General features: G+C 45.2%; 1 protein-coding gene across 1 annotated transcript in view; it reads left to right on the top strand.

Annotated features, from left to right (window-relative positions):
* The window catches only part of LOC118364221 (plectin-like), a 140,830-nt gene that overhangs the window by 103,384 nt on the left and 22,325 nt on the right, over positions 1-15,121 (top strand). The window contains exons 36-55 of the mRNA XM_052489079.1: positions 969-1,680; positions 1,946-2,002; positions 2,182-2,352; positions 4,632-4,798; positions 4,970-5,129; positions 6,726-6,810; positions 7,251-7,495; positions 7,714-7,833; positions 8,093-8,200; positions 8,316-8,534; positions 9,082-9,285; positions 9,576-9,807; positions 10,173-10,399; positions 10,632-10,754; positions 10,855-10,956; positions 13,080-13,181; positions 13,385-13,549; positions 13,802-13,957; positions 14,151-14,348; positions 14,654-14,782. Coding sequence (XP_052345039.1) covers positions 969-1,680; positions 1,946-2,002; positions 2,182-2,352; positions 4,632-4,798; positions 4,970-5,129; positions 6,726-6,810; positions 7,251-7,495; positions 7,714-7,833; positions 8,093-8,200; positions 8,316-8,534; positions 9,082-9,285; positions 9,576-9,807; positions 10,173-10,399; positions 10,632-10,754; positions 10,855-10,956; positions 13,080-13,181; positions 13,385-13,549; positions 13,802-13,957; positions 14,151-14,348; positions 14,654-14,782 — 3,682 coding nt within the window. The remainder of the gene's footprint in view (positions 1-968; positions 1,681-1,945; positions 2,003-2,181; positions 2,353-4,631; positions 4,799-4,969; positions 5,130-6,725; positions 6,811-7,250; positions 7,496-7,713; positions 7,834-8,092; positions 8,201-8,315; positions 8,535-9,081; positions 9,286-9,575; positions 9,808-10,172; positions 10,400-10,631; positions 10,755-10,854; positions 10,957-13,079; positions 13,182-13,384; positions 13,550-13,801; positions 13,958-14,150; positions 14,349-14,653; positions 14,783-15,121) is intronic.

Genomic DNA, 15,121 nt, shown 5'->3' on the forward strand with positions numbered 1-15,121 from the left:
CTATTATCATTCACAATACTGTACAGAACAACCTGTTTACAATGCTTCTTGAGCCCAGTGTCTCTGCAGTTAATGTCAGGTCATCACAAGCAGATTGGAAAGCGGAACGGTGTCCTGTGTCATCATAGACATCTTTTATCTGTGATTCCCCGACTACGCATCACTGCCCTCAACCGTCACCCCCCACCCCTCCTCCCCCAGCAAAGCCACCCCTACTTCCTCCACCCCCTCCTCAGCACACACAAAAAAAGAGGGGGCGTTTTTATGCATGTCATATTTGATTATGGGCTAAATAGTGTCCCCAGGGCCGGGCCGGGCTCGGAGTGGGCTAGAGCTGGCAGGAGAGAACTGGTCCTGCCTGCCAGTGCTCAACAGTGGATTTCCTAACAGTGGGTATCCTTCAACATTCTGCTTTCAGTGGACAGGCCTGTCACACACATTTCAATAGCCAGAACGTTGCAGGCCATCCAAGACCAAGAGAGCCCAGATCAGTGCATGTGGTCCAAGGATGACAAAGAACCAGCCTTGTCTGCACAGTAAGACAGCCAGGAGTCCCTGGCTCTGCTGTGCTTCAGTTGATTTTACTGTACTACTCCCTCTCTCTCAACAAATGGGCTGTGGCGGCTCGTGGATAGAGATGGAGTGAATAGGTAGTTAACCTCTCATGGATATGTTTCTGCAGTTGTAGTGGTTTTCACCATGTTTTAGTTAGTGATTAAAGTCACAAGTCATGCACATTGCAAATAACATGATATTTAGCATTATCTAAAGTTGGTTCAATAACATCAGAGATCAACAAAACATTTCACATAAATCAAACGGTTTTGGGGGGGTCAAAGAGGAATGATTTTACAGTTGGATGCTCACCCCAAGCCCCCTTGTCTCACTCTAGGCATCTGAAGGATCTCCTGCATGCATGGCAGAGGGGCCCACTCTCGCCTTTTACCTCACTATCCCCTGGGCTGAAGGATTATGGGTAATCTGATCAGCCGGCCCAGCTGCCTGGGCCAGAAGTCCAAGCAGGTGAGGTCCGACGAGGACTTCCTGAAAGAGTGCTACCAGCGGCGCCGCGAATGGCAAGCGCCACCCCTGACGCACCATGGGGAGGCCAGGCGGGAGGAGGTGGTCAGAGAGAGGGAGGAGGAGGAGGAGGAGGAGGAGGAGAGGGTGACAGACAGGACAAAGGAGGATGAGGTGGAGGATGAGGTGTCTCACAGCAACACCCCTCCCTCGGACAAACCCCTCAGGACCAACCCCTCCCCCACCCCCACGGTCACCACCATCAGTACTCTGGACAATGCCTGGCAAGGCACCCCCTCCCCTATCAAGACATCCAGGAACAGCACCCTGACCAGGAAGGCTGTGGTCCAAGAGATCCCCCATGGGAGATCCCCTCTAGCCCAGCCTGGCTCAGTCCCAGGCTCAGCGGAGAGGAGGGCCAGCTTCCAGAGGAGAGACTCCAGAGAAGGAAGTCTCCAGAGGAGAGACTCTAGAGAGGGCAGCCCCTGGTCCTGGAAGACCTTGGCCTCCCACGAGGTCACGGAGGTGACGGAAGTGACAGAGACAGTTGTGACAGAAATTGTGGAGGTGACGGAGTACCCTTCTGGAGAGAAGGGCGGAGATCCCATAGTCACCAGGACTGTTAGGGTTCTGACTGGAGCAGCTGAGGAACTCGCTGAGGTCAATATAACTTCAACAACAAACAGCCTCTCTAAAGTGTCTTATTATTCAGTACAGTAGACTAGGATTTGGCTCCTTTTTTCCCCCCTTTCCATTCCATTCTTTCATTGAACATCTGAAATTCAACTTATCATCTTTACCGCTCTGCAATCTCCTTAACATCTCTTCAGCAGCATGTGCTACAGAATGTGTTATGTTTTTGCCCAGTGCTCTTTTTCAGAAAAGTAGTTTGTGCAGTGTGTTGATTTTTATATTTCTTTCCAAGCTACATAGCGACGGACATTCTAGTTCAGACCAAGATTCCAGCCTGGACCGTTGGAGGGTAAGATATCCAGTGTATTTCTCTGTTTTTTATGGAATTGACTATTTAGCATTATCTCAAATCGCCTCTGTATGAAGGCAACACTGATATTACTGCATGGTTCCATGATGTCTGTGGTTTCATATTGTATAGTTACTATAAACAGAGTTAATGCTGTGTCATGCTCTCTTTCCCCCCAGGGAATGAGATCTGCCTTGAGTCTGAGAGATGATTTTGCAGATTCTGAAACGTTCCATCAATCACTGGAAGCACTGTTGACCTGGGTCTGTGAGATAGAGGAGCTGACAGCCAATCAGAAGCCTCAATCTTCAGAGGTCAAAGTGGTGAAAGCACAGCTACAAGAGCAGAAGGTACAGTACCAGTCAAAAGTTTGGACACACCTACTTAAAAAAAAACGATTTTCTACATTGTATAATAATAGTGAAGACATCAACACTATGAAATAACACATATGGAATCATGTACAGTAGTTACCAAAAAAGGGTTAAACAAATCAAAACATATTTTGTATTTGAGATTCTTCCAAGGAGCCACCCTTGCCTTGATGACAGCTTTGCACAATCTTGGCATTCTCTCAACCAGCTTCATGAGGTAGACCTGGAATGCATTTCAATTAACATGTGTGCCTTGTTAAAAGTTAATTTGTGGAATTAATTTCCTTAATGCGTTGAGCCAATCAGTCTCTGGGTTGGTATACAGAAGACAGCCCTTTTTGGTAAAAGACCATGTCCATATTATGGCAAGAACATCTCAAATAAGCTAAGATAGATGACAGTCCATCATTACTTTAAGACATGAAGGTCCGTCAATCCAGAAAATTTCAAGAACTTTGAAAGTTTTTTCAAGTGCAGTCGCAAAAACTATCAAGCGCTAGGATGATACTGGCTCTCATGAGCACCGCCACAGGAAAGGAACACCTAGAGTTACCTTTGCTGCAGAGGATAATTTCATTAGAGTTAACTGCACCTCAGATTGCAGCCCAAATGAATACTTCACAGAATTAAAATAACAGACACATGTCAACATCAACTGTTCAGAGTAGACTGCGTGAATCAGGCATTCATGGTCAAATTGGTGAAAAGAAACCATTACTAAAGGACACCAATAATTAGAAGAGACTTGCTTGGGCCAAGAAACATTAGCAATGGACATTAGACATTTGGAAATCTGTCCTTTGGTCTGATGAGTTCAAATTAGAGATTTTTGGTTCCAACCGCTGTGTCTTTGTGAGACGCATAGTAGGTGAACAGATGATCTCCGCATGTGTGGTTCCCACCGTGAAGCATGGAGGAGGAGGTGTGATGGTGTGGGGGTGCTTTGCTGGTGACACAGTCTGTGATTTATTTAGAATTCAAGGCACACTTTACCAACATGGCTACCACAGCATTCTGCAGCGATAAGCCATCCCATCTGGTTTGCGCTTAGTGGGACTATTTCAAAAGAACAATGACTCAACACACCTCCAGGCTGTGTAAGGGCTATTTGACCAAGGAGAGTGACGCAGTGCTGCATCAGATGATCTGGCCTCCACAATCACCCGACCTCAACCCAATTGAGATGGTTTGGGATGAGCTGGACCGCAGAGTGAAGGAAAAGCAGCCAACAAGTTCTCAGCATTTGTGGGAACTCCTTCAAGACTGTTGGGAAAGCATTCCTCATGAAGCTGGTTCAGAGAATACTAAGAGTGTGCAAAGCTGTCATCAAGGCAAAGGGTGGCTACTATGAAGAATCCAAATGACATTTTGGTTTGTTTAACACTTTTTTGTTTACTACATGATTCCATATGTGTTATTTCATAGTTTTTATTCTACAATGTAGAAAATGGTAAAAATAAAGAAAAACCCTTGAATGAGTAAATGTGTATCAACTTTTGACTGGTACAGCAATTTACAACATGGTACACAAAATGTCTAAACTTCCACAAAGCACCCACGGCTAAGTAACTATAATGTTTGATCAATTGCAAGAGGATACTTTATCTATGGAAAATGGTACTAAGATTATGGAAATAGTAAAATGCTCCCTTTATTGAATGAAATCCCTTGAATTCAGTGCTGAATAGGGAAGGTTCACTCTTACAATTCCTGGGGTTCATTTTTTCCCCAGCAATTTACCTTTCAGTGTGAACCAGCTCCCATTGTGAGTACAGTGGGTGAGGTGAAACCTGCCTGGATCCTCACAATGCAAGTCTAACACTTGAGATGGGGCTTTCACTGCACTCACACAAAGGAAGGAGAGACAAGAATAAGGCACATGTACCCAAATGTAAATTCTCAGGACTAGCAAGTAGCAATGACTCTCTGAAGCTCAGACCCGAGTCATCTGAGCTGTAGTTGTCCTAACTCCTAATACATCTATTTGAGGTATTCTCTGGCTTTACACTTCACTTCTCAATAGTTGTAGCCTATTTTCAAGCATTTGTAAGATTACACTGAATGTTCCAAAGCAGCTCTTCCCCAATTTATCACAGGTTTGGACTTTTTATCATTGTGAAAATATCCACGAGTTTCACCATCAGAAAGACAATGAGTAAGACTGGCATTTTCCCTGGTCAGGTACTGTGGTCAGGTAAAACCCCTGGTCATAACAACAATAAGGCAATGGCTGAGTATCCATTATCATCTCACAGCTCCTGCAGCGCCTCCTGGAGGACCGGAGGCATAGTATGGAGACCATGATGCTGGAGGGCCCTCATATGGCCGAGGCCTTCCCAGGCAAGGAGGGGGAGCAGGCCAAGGTCCAGCTTTCCACGCTCAGACACAAATGGGAGGCCTTACTGGTAGATGCAGTGAACAGGTCAGCTCATTGAACTTTGGTGCTGTCCCTTCATGTTATGCTATGCTATGGTATGCTATGTCATGTTGTGTTTTGCTTTGCTTTGCAATGCTATGCTATGCTATGCTATCATGCTGTTGGCAGCGTGGGCTGAGCTGTAATGTAATGGGTGTTGTGTATTGGGGTTGACAGGCGGGGCAGTCTGGAGCTCATCCTGCCCAGGGCCAAGCTCTTCCAGGAGAGGGTGGACAGCCTGCAGCAATGGCTCATCTCTGTGGAGCAGGACCTGGCCGAGCTACGCAATGTTGAGAGGGAAATGCTACACCTCCCCGAGGGTACGGAGAAAGCCAAGGTAGGATATAATTTATGTATACGTTTCTTCTGTATGCAAAGCCTACCGTGCCTTGCAAAAGTATTCACCCCCCCCTTGGCATTTTTCCTGTTTTGTTGCATTATAACCTGTAATTGAAATACATTTTGGGGGGGATTTCATGTAATAGACATACATAACATAGTCCAAATTGGTGAAGTGAAATGAAAAAAATTACTTATTTAAAAAAAAAAAAAAAACAGAAAAGTGGTGCGTGCATATGTATTCACCCCCTTTGCTATGAAGCCCCTAAATAAGATCTGGTGCAACCATTTACCTTCAGAGGTCACATAATTAGTTAAATAAAGTCCACCGGTGTCCAGTCTGAGTGTCACATGATCTGTCACATGATCTCAGTATATATACCTGTACACCTGTTCTGAAAGGCCCCAGAGTCTGCAACATCACTAAGCAAGGGGAACCACCAAGCAAGTGGCACCATGAAGACCAAGGAGCTCTCCAAACAGGTCAGGACAAAGTTGTGGAGAAGGACAGATCAGGGTTGGGTTATAAACTCATGGACCAGGCAAGGAGGGCATTCATCAGAGAGGCAACAAAGAGACCAAAAATTACCCTGAAGGAGCTGCAAAGCTTCACAGCGGAATTTGGAGTATCTGTCCATAGGACCACTTTAAGCCGTACACTCCACAGAGTTGGTCTTTACGGAAGAGTGGCCATTGCTTGAAGAAAGAAATAAGCAAACACATTTGGTGTTAGCCAAAAGGCATGTGGGAAACTCCCCAAACATATGGAAGAAGGTACTCTGATCAGATAAGACAAAAATTGAGCACCTCTCATCACCCCGAGAATACCATCCCCACAGTGAAGCATGGTGGTGGTAACATCATGCTGTGGGATGTTTTTCATTGGCAGGGACTGGGAAACTGGTCAGAATTGAAAGAATGATGGATGTCGCCAAATACAGGGAAATTCTTGAGGCAAACCTGTTTCAGTCTTCCAGAGATTTGAGACTGGGATGGAGGTTCACCTTCAAGCAGGACAATGACCCTACGCATACTGCTAAAGCAACACTCGAGTGGTTTAAAGGGACACATTTAAATGTCTTGGAATGGCCTAGTCAAAGCCCAGACCTCAATCCAATTGAGAATATGTGGTATGACTTAAATATTTCTGTACACCAGCAGGAACTCATCCATCTTGAGGAGTTGGAGCAGTTTTGCCTTGAAGAATGGGCAAAAATCCCAGTGGCTAGATGTGCCAAGCTTATAGAGACATACCCCAAGAGACTTGCAGCTGTAAATGCTGCTAAAGGTGGCTCTACAAAGTATTGAGTTTGGGGGGGGGGGGTGAATAGTTATGCACACTCAAGTTATTTCTTGTTTGTTTCACAATAAAAAATATTTTGCATCTTCAAATTGGTAGGCATGTTGTGTAAATCAAATTACACAAACCCCCAAAAATCTATTAAATTACAGGTTGTAAGGCAACAAAATAGGAAAAATGCCAAGGGGGTGAATACTTTCGCAAGGCACTGTATACCCTGTGCCATATACTGCATGTTTATGTACCAGTGGAGGCTGGTGGGCGGAGAAATCATATTTTTGTAATACCCCTCAGGCTGTGGCGGAAGAGATCAAGGCGAAAAACGCTGACTTGGTGAAAATTCAACAGAGTGGTCATGATCTCAAGGAGATGATTTCAGGTAACATAAATGATGGTGCAAAATCAACGTGTTTGTATATGTTTACCCTTACCAATAGACAAAATCCATCAACAGATGACTTACATAGAGAAATAAACATGAGTTGCGACATGTCACAGGTGGCTGTTGAGGGATAGAACGACACATAATAATGGCCGGAGCGGAGCAAATGGAATGGCATCAAACACATGGAAACCATGCAGTTGATGTATTTGATACCATTCCACCTATTCCACTCCAGTCATTACCAATTATTGTGCCACAACCTCCTGTGCTACATGCTAATCGTAAAAACATGCTAAAAGCAACAACGTGCTAAGGGTACTAACATGCTAAGAGTATCAACATGCTACGAGCACCAAAATGATAAGATGATCCACATGCTAAGACTAGCAACATGCTAATCCTACACGTCTTTGTGTCTGGTGTGGTCCCCACAGAGGAGGAAGCCCAGCAGGTGCAGGAGCGTGTGGACAGCCTGAGGATACGCTGCTCGGTGTTGAGCCTGACTAGTGGTGACGTGCTGCAGAGACTGGAGCAGGCCCTGGAGGCATCCAGCCGCTGCACCTCCAGCCAGGAAGACCTCCACCTGTGGCTGGGCCGCATCGAGAGGGAACTGCTGGGGCCTGCTGGGGGGCAGACTGGGGGTGGAGACACAGTGCTCTGTGCTGCAGAGAGACAGAGGGTAAGAGGCGGGGCTTAGCAATGTTGCCCGTGTGCATAACTGATATGAGGTTGATGGACTGCTTACACCCGGGTCATGACTACTCATTGGGTCCCGTGCATTTAGGCAATATTGACAGTCTTCTGATACGGAGGAAGTAGTAGGAACTCGGCACACACTTCAACTAGACAGCAATGTGTACTTTTATTAACCTGTCTGTATGTGTATGTTATTGTCAGTTGGAGCAGGCTGTGGTGAAGGAGATGGCCTGGTTCAGAGACACTGCCCTGAGCCTGGAGCAACTCAAAGCTATTACTCTGGAGCCTGAGCATATCTCTGCCCAACTCTATGAACAGAAGGTGAAGAGACCCATTTGGAACTGCATTTCAAAAGCTACTTTGTCCCTTAGGGCCAGCCTATACAAGCCTGTTCATCCACCTCTACATATGCTTTGTTTTGTTCTACAACCACCTATGTAGATTTGTATAGAGGTCTGATGATGTGTGATGTTTGAACATATGTCTTGGTCTGCAAATGCTTGTGTGTTTGCACAGCATTTTACATGACCTTCATTGTAGATTGTAAAATATGCCATGCTTTTGTGTTGTGTACATGAAGATCCTCGCGGTGGAGATTCTGCAACACAAGTTCAACATTGAGAAGATGGTGAAGATCGCTGAAATCTTGCAGACATACGGTGATGAAGGGGAAATAGGGGACCTGCAGGTACATACTGTACCTTCTCACCCATGATAACATCTGACTATAAAACGTTCAAACAAACGAGACAAGCTAATAGCATACGGATCACGTTAAAGCTGTTGTCGTCCGATCTTCCCAGATCCCGTTGGATGCCTTACAGGAACAATGCAACACCACGTCAGCCACCAACTCCCATGTGGTCTTGCAGCTGGAGCATGCCCAGTCCCTCTTGGTCCAGTTCACTGAGGGCCTTGCTGAGGTGTCACCGTGGCTACAGGAAACCCAAGCGCTCATTGGCCAGCTCTCCCTGAGCACCATTAGCTACAAGGCTTTCCGAGAACAACAGGACCTCTTACAGGTAGCAGAGACCTGCCTTTGAGTGGAGTGCCAATTCTTTAAAACTTTTTCCCCCCCCGTTCAACAATGATGCCCTTTTAGATTTCACAGCTCCCCCTCCGTTTTCTGCTCAAATGTGCTGTTCTACTGTTCTTCCCTTGTAGATTATTCAGCTCCGTTCATTAGAGTACTTTAATCTACTTGAAAGGAAACCATTGAACATTCCCGCAGGTATATAAAAGACATCTCTATTCTCCTAGGTAGTTAATGGAAAGGGAGACAAGGTGACCCGTGTTAACTTTCCTCTTCAACAGTTCTCAGGGATAGAAAGGAGACCCCTTGTTTCTCAAACATAGCCATTTACGTGCACTCAACAATTCCTTTACCATGCCCAAAAAATCATCTGGGTCGTAAACATTAGGTACCAAATGGAAGAAAATGTGGAGGAACTACCTGAACTTTTGCAATAAGAAACTGTCCTTTTTTACTACTGTGTGCCCTAATGAATACAACCCAGATCTATGTGTCTAAGGATCTATTTCTATAACCCCTAACCGTTTCTCACCTAGGGCCTAAGGGAGTCCATAGCAGAGCATAGACCTCTGATAGCACGGCTGTGCTCGCTGGGGAAACGTCTGTCAGAGCTTAGTCCCGCCCAGGGGAAGGAGTTATGTCATACCGCCACAGAGCTTAAGGAGCAGCACAGGGCCATCAGGGACAGGGTCAGAGAGGCTGCCAATCTACTGGAAGAGTCCCTGCCCAGATACACACAGGTGACAGTATGCACACACTGCTGCATGAACGCACGCAAGCATGCATGAAGACACACATGCATCACAAACACACACACCCAAAGCGCACGCACGCACACACGCACCCACACACACATAAAGACACACACATGAAGACACACACATGGTGCATGTATACTTAGTGTAAATACAGTACTTGTAGCAGTCTCGCCAGACTCTGCATACTGTGAGAATAGACTATACACATAGAAACATGTAAACATTTGACCATCACATACACACAGTGACACAATGGTGTCTTGTCTCTGTAGTTGAATGAGAGGATGACGCTGATTAGAGAGAGTCTGGATGGTCTGCTTGGTCACATGCAGTCCCCAGCCTCTCTGCAGGGTCAGACCCCACGCATCCAGGAGCAGCTACAGGACAACAAGCACACTCTGGCTGAGCTCTCCAAGCTGGAACTGGGCCTAGGGAGTATAGGGACCCAGGCTGATGAGCTCCTGGCCAACACACAGGCAGCTGGGGACGCCTCCATCGGTACAGGTACACTCATCACGAAGTGCCTGAAATGTTGGGTCTTTGCATTCAATTGTCGGGAGTATAAAGGGTGTGTAACTTTCTTTCTTGTGAGTTGTTTAAATCAATTTGGAGCTTTTCTGTTTAGCAGCACACATCTGGAGAGGGGGAATCTTGGATTTATCTTGAAACAACTTTGACAGAGATGCTGCCTAGGTTACCTACAATGGGTTAAAAAAAATTTGGAGTGTGTAGAGAAAGTAATTTGAGAGACAATACAGATGTCACTGAGATTTCCAATGATTGTGATATGTGGTTAACATGTGTATGAGTGTCTGCTAAATTACTCAAATTCAATGTATTATAATGACTGTATTCTGTCTTCTCCCTAGCAATCCAGGAGCGGGTGTCCAGCCTGACTCAGCTGTGGGAGGAGGCTCAGAGGCAGGCTCAGGAGAGAGATGGCTGGCTGCTCAACCTGCTGGACCTGGCTCTCAAGTTCTGGAGCGATGTTAGTGATGTGACGGCCGGCCTGTACGATGCCCAACAGGCTGTCCTGGACCTGAACGCCAGCAGGACAGACTCAGAGACCATCCGCCAGAGCCTGGAGACTATGCAGGTAACTGTGGACAGTGGAGCTGTTGGTTTGATCTTAGCTGCTTTAAGATGAATGAAATAGTTCAGTACAATTTCCAGTGAATGTGTTTTTTTTCCATCCTCTGTCAGGTACTAAGATGATCCAAGACGATCTATTTAAAAAAAAATGTACTTTACCCTGTCTGCTTCAATTTATCTCCCTTATTACTGATTCCATTGTGGGGTCTCTCACCCCTGACAATATCGCCTTACAGACACTCAGGGAGGACATCGACAGTCTACAGGGGGACCTGGACACGCTTGGCATTCTGGGAATGGACCTGATGTCAGCATGTGGGGATACAGACAAACCTGATGTCACCAAGAGCTTAGATGAGGTGAGGAGTGAGAAGAGGTAACATTTATGTTAATATTCATTCTCCATAAGACAATCCTTTTCCAATGTGTTTCTAAACAACGACATCACTGACTCCATAGCTCTACTGCACATGGAACAACCTGAGTAAACTCTGGAGTGAGTGTCACAAAACACTGGAGGAATCTTTACAGATGGCTCTACATTACCAGGACACCATGCAGGTACGTGTGTACAGTATGTGTGCGTGTATGCATGTGTAGTACATGCGTGCATTCGTGAGTGTGTCTGTGTGTGGGAGCCGGTCACTAACATATCCGTATTGTCACTTAGCTTTGCTTGGCTGCCGCTTCTCCTCTTAACTCCCCCAGTGCAGTGGCAACCAGCCAACAATAAACTCCACTAGTCTTTTATGTCCACATTGCAATGGCAGAAACCAGACTCTAGCTCCCTGTAGTGTTGGTGATGAGTGACTGACAGACTGTGCACTTCCCTGCCAATGGGAAACAAATGGTGTTAACTGCGAGAGACACAGTCGATACCCGAGGTCTGGGAAGCCAGCTTCAGTGTCGCCACTTGTACAAGTCAACAGGATCGCATGTTTCATTGTTCAATATGGAAGTTATTTCACCACTTCAAAATACATACAGTTGAAGTCGGACGTTTACATTCACTTAGGTTGGAGTCATTAAAACTCGTTTTTCAACCACTCCACACATTTCTTGTTAACAAACTATAGTTTTGGCAAGTCGGTTAGGACATCTACTTTGTGCATGACACAAGTCATTTTTCCAACAATTGTTTACAGACGGATTATTTCACTTATAATTCACTGTATCACAATTACAGTGGGTCAGAAGTTTACATACACTAAGTTGACTGTGCCTTTAAACAGTTTGGAAAGTTCCAGAAAATTGTCTTGGCTTTAGAAGCTTCTGATAATTGACATCATTTGAATCAATTGGAGGTGTACCTGTGGATGTATTTCAAGGACGACCTTTCAACTCAGTGCGTATTTGCTTGACATCACGGGAAAATCAAAAGAAATCAGCCAAGACCTCAGAAAAAAATTGTAGACCTCCACAAGTCTGGTTCATCCTTGGGAACAATTTCCAAACGCCTGAAGGTACCACGTTCATCTGTACAAGCAATAGTACGCAAGTATAAACACCATGGGACCACACAGCCGTCATACCGCTCAGGAAGGAGTTGCGTTCTGTCTCCTAGAGATGAATGTACTTTGGCGTGAAAAGTGCAAATCAATCCCAGAACAACAGCAAAGGACCGTGTGAAGATGCTGGAGGAAACAAAACTATCTATATCCAACAAGTCCTATATCGACATAACCTGAAAGGCCACCCAGCAAGAAAGAAGCCACTGCTCCAAAACCGGCATAAAAAAGCCTGACTACGGTTTGCAACTGCACATGGGGACAAAGATCATACTTTTTGTCCTCTGGTCTGATGAAACAACAATAGAACTGTTTGGCCTTAATGACCATCGTTATGTTTGGAGGAAAAAGGGGGAGGCTTGCAAGCCGAAGAACACCATCCCAAACGTGAAGCACAGGGGTGGCAGTATCATGTTGTGGGGGTGCTTTGCTGCAGGAGGGACTGGTGCACTTCACAAAATAGATGGCATCATGAGGTAGGATAATTATATGGATATATTGAAGCAACATCGCAAGACATCAGTCAGGAAGTTAAAGCTTGGTCGCAAATGGGTCTTCCACATGGACAATGACCCCAAGCATATTTCCAAAGTTGTGGCAAAATGGCTTAAGGACAAGAAAGTCAAGATATTGGATTGGACATCACAAAGCCCTGACCTCCAATGCTATAGAAAATGTGTGGGCAGAACTGAAAAAGCGTGTGCGAGCAAGGACGCCTACAAACCTGACTCAGTTACACCAGCTCTGTCAGGAGGAATGGGCCAAAATTCACCCAACTTATTGTGGGAAGCTTGTGGAAGGCTACCTGAAAAGTTTGACCCAAGTTAAACAATTTAAAGGCAACACTACCAAATACTAATTGAGTGTATGTACATTTCTGACACACTGGGAGTGTGATGAAAGAAATAAAAGCTGAAATAAATCATTCTCTACTATTATTCTGACATTTCACATTTTTCAAATAAAGTGGTGATCCTAACGGCATTTTTTACTAGGATTAAATGTCAGGAATTGTGAAAAACTGAGTTTAAATGTATTTGCCTAAGGTGTATGTAAACTTCCAACTTCAACTGTAGCAACTATTCATAGTTTCTTGTAACACAAACGACGTGTGTGTATATGAAGGAATTGTGTTTTTAAGCATATAAAAACAATACATTTCTTGTTTTTCCACAGGGGCTTTTCGAGTGGCTCAAGTCAGCAGAGCTGAGATCCACAGAGGAGTTCTTGGTAGGAACTGACCTGGAGTCAGTCAAAGAGCAGCTGTGTGACCTCAAGGTGAGTCTACTCTACACAAACAGAACCCACTGAAGAGCTCCCACTCTTTCCCAAAATCAAACCAATAATCTATCATGGGAGCAATAAGCAAGACATTCCATAATTGTCACTTTAAGCCTTTGAGTCTTTTGCTGAATCTGACAGTTATTTCTATATTGCCAGCTCTGTAAAGTGTATATGAAACATGTGCTGTTTCTCCTCAGGAGTTTAAACGGGAGCTATACCAGAAGAAGATCGAGATGGAGAGCCTGAACCACCGCTTTGTGTGCAGGCTGTCTCCAGGCTCTGAGCGTCCCGGATCTGTTTCTCCCCTGTGTGACTTCAGACAGCGCTGGGACAGCCTGGAGGCAGAGACTGTCAGCAGACAGGTTAGACTCCACTCAATCACTCATCAATATGTGCAATTCAATTGGCTGGGACTGGTTTCCCCAGACACAGATTAATCCTAGTACTGGATTAAGAAATTCCATTGAGGATGTTTTTTTTTTAGTCTAGGAAAAGGCTTAGCCTGTGTTCAGGAAACCGACACCTGTTCAGTATTTTTTTTTTTAATGGCTTGGGTTATGTTATTGAAGAGGTGGGACAATGCGTGAATGTGTTTTCACTACTTGTGGTTGCAGCATCAGCTGGAGTGTTCCCTGCTGGGTCTGGGTCAGTTTCAGAACACTCTGGATGAGCTGCACACCTGGCTCTCCCACACAGCCGACCTCCTCCAGGGCAGTCGGCCAATCAGCATCGACCTGCAGGCATGCGAGATAGAGCTGGCCAAACACAAGGTTTGTGACTTAAATGAATCAATGTATTGGGATCAATGTCATTTTAAAGCTTCTGACACCTATGGGTATGTGTGTGTTTGAGGAAGGATGATACTATTGGATCATTTCTCTGAGCATAAGATGTTTGTGTGCAAATATCATGTGTATTACAGTATTGTCATCAAGTGTGCCACTATCTTCCTCTCCACTCTAGGTGCTGCGTAATGACGTCATGTCCCACGTGCGTACGGTGGAGTCTTTGAACCAGGCGGGGCGGGGCCTATTGGAGGTGGGGACTGGGGACAGCCCTCACGGTCTGCACCCACAGCTGGAGCAGCTGAATGAACGCTGGGAGTTTGTCCGCTGTGAGACAGAGCGCAGACAGCTGGAGCTGGAGAACAACCTCAGTCAGGTGAGGAGAGATTGGGAATAGACCAAGTGGCAAGTTATTTTTCATGATCACTCCATCTCTTTGTCTTATTCACTATCACATATGCAAAGAGATGCCAAACCTATTAGAAATCTTAGGACAAACTACTTATTCGGTTTCTCCCAACATTGCAACATCACTAGTACTGAATGATTATCTGCTTTGTGGTGCCCTCTAGGGGTGAATCAGACTTAGTAAAATCTAAAATATTGCAATCATAACAGATTAGTAATTGATAATTAAATATGGTTTTCAGAGGTGTATTTATGATTTGTTTTCTACCTTAGGTCCAAGATGTTACAATGGAGATCCAGGATCTTCTTCAGTGGTTGGAAAACACAGACCTGAGGCTGTCCTCCAGTAAGACAGTGTGGGGGATGCCTGACTTTGCCAGCGAGAGGCTCAACGCACATCTGGTAAGGCCAACACAACACCAACTCTACCCCAAATCAATAACTGACCAGTAGATTGTCACATGATTCATGATGATGACTGCTAGCTTGCTACTTTTGAAAGTATGACGTTGACACGATCAATCCAATCAAAGCTACTGTAGTTAAAACGTGATTTGATGTAATTGTATCTGTGGCCAATGACCTTGAGCCTTCATGGATGGGCACTTCTAATGTAACTCTATGGCAGCACCAAAGGGGCATGCATTTTCTAGCTCTACCTGTATATTTTGCGGTGACGTAGTGTCCCCATGAGTGAAAGAACATTGAGCCAATTACAGTGCAGAGAGAACATTACCAACT

The sequence above is a fragment of the Oncorhynchus keta genome, chromosome 31 (assembly GCF_023373465.1).
Source record: "Oncorhynchus keta strain PuntledgeMale-10-30-2019 chromosome 31, Oket_V2, whole genome shotgun sequence".
Classification (NCBI taxonomy): domain Eukaryota; kingdom Metazoa; phylum Chordata; class Actinopteri; order Salmoniformes; family Salmonidae; genus Oncorhynchus; species Oncorhynchus keta.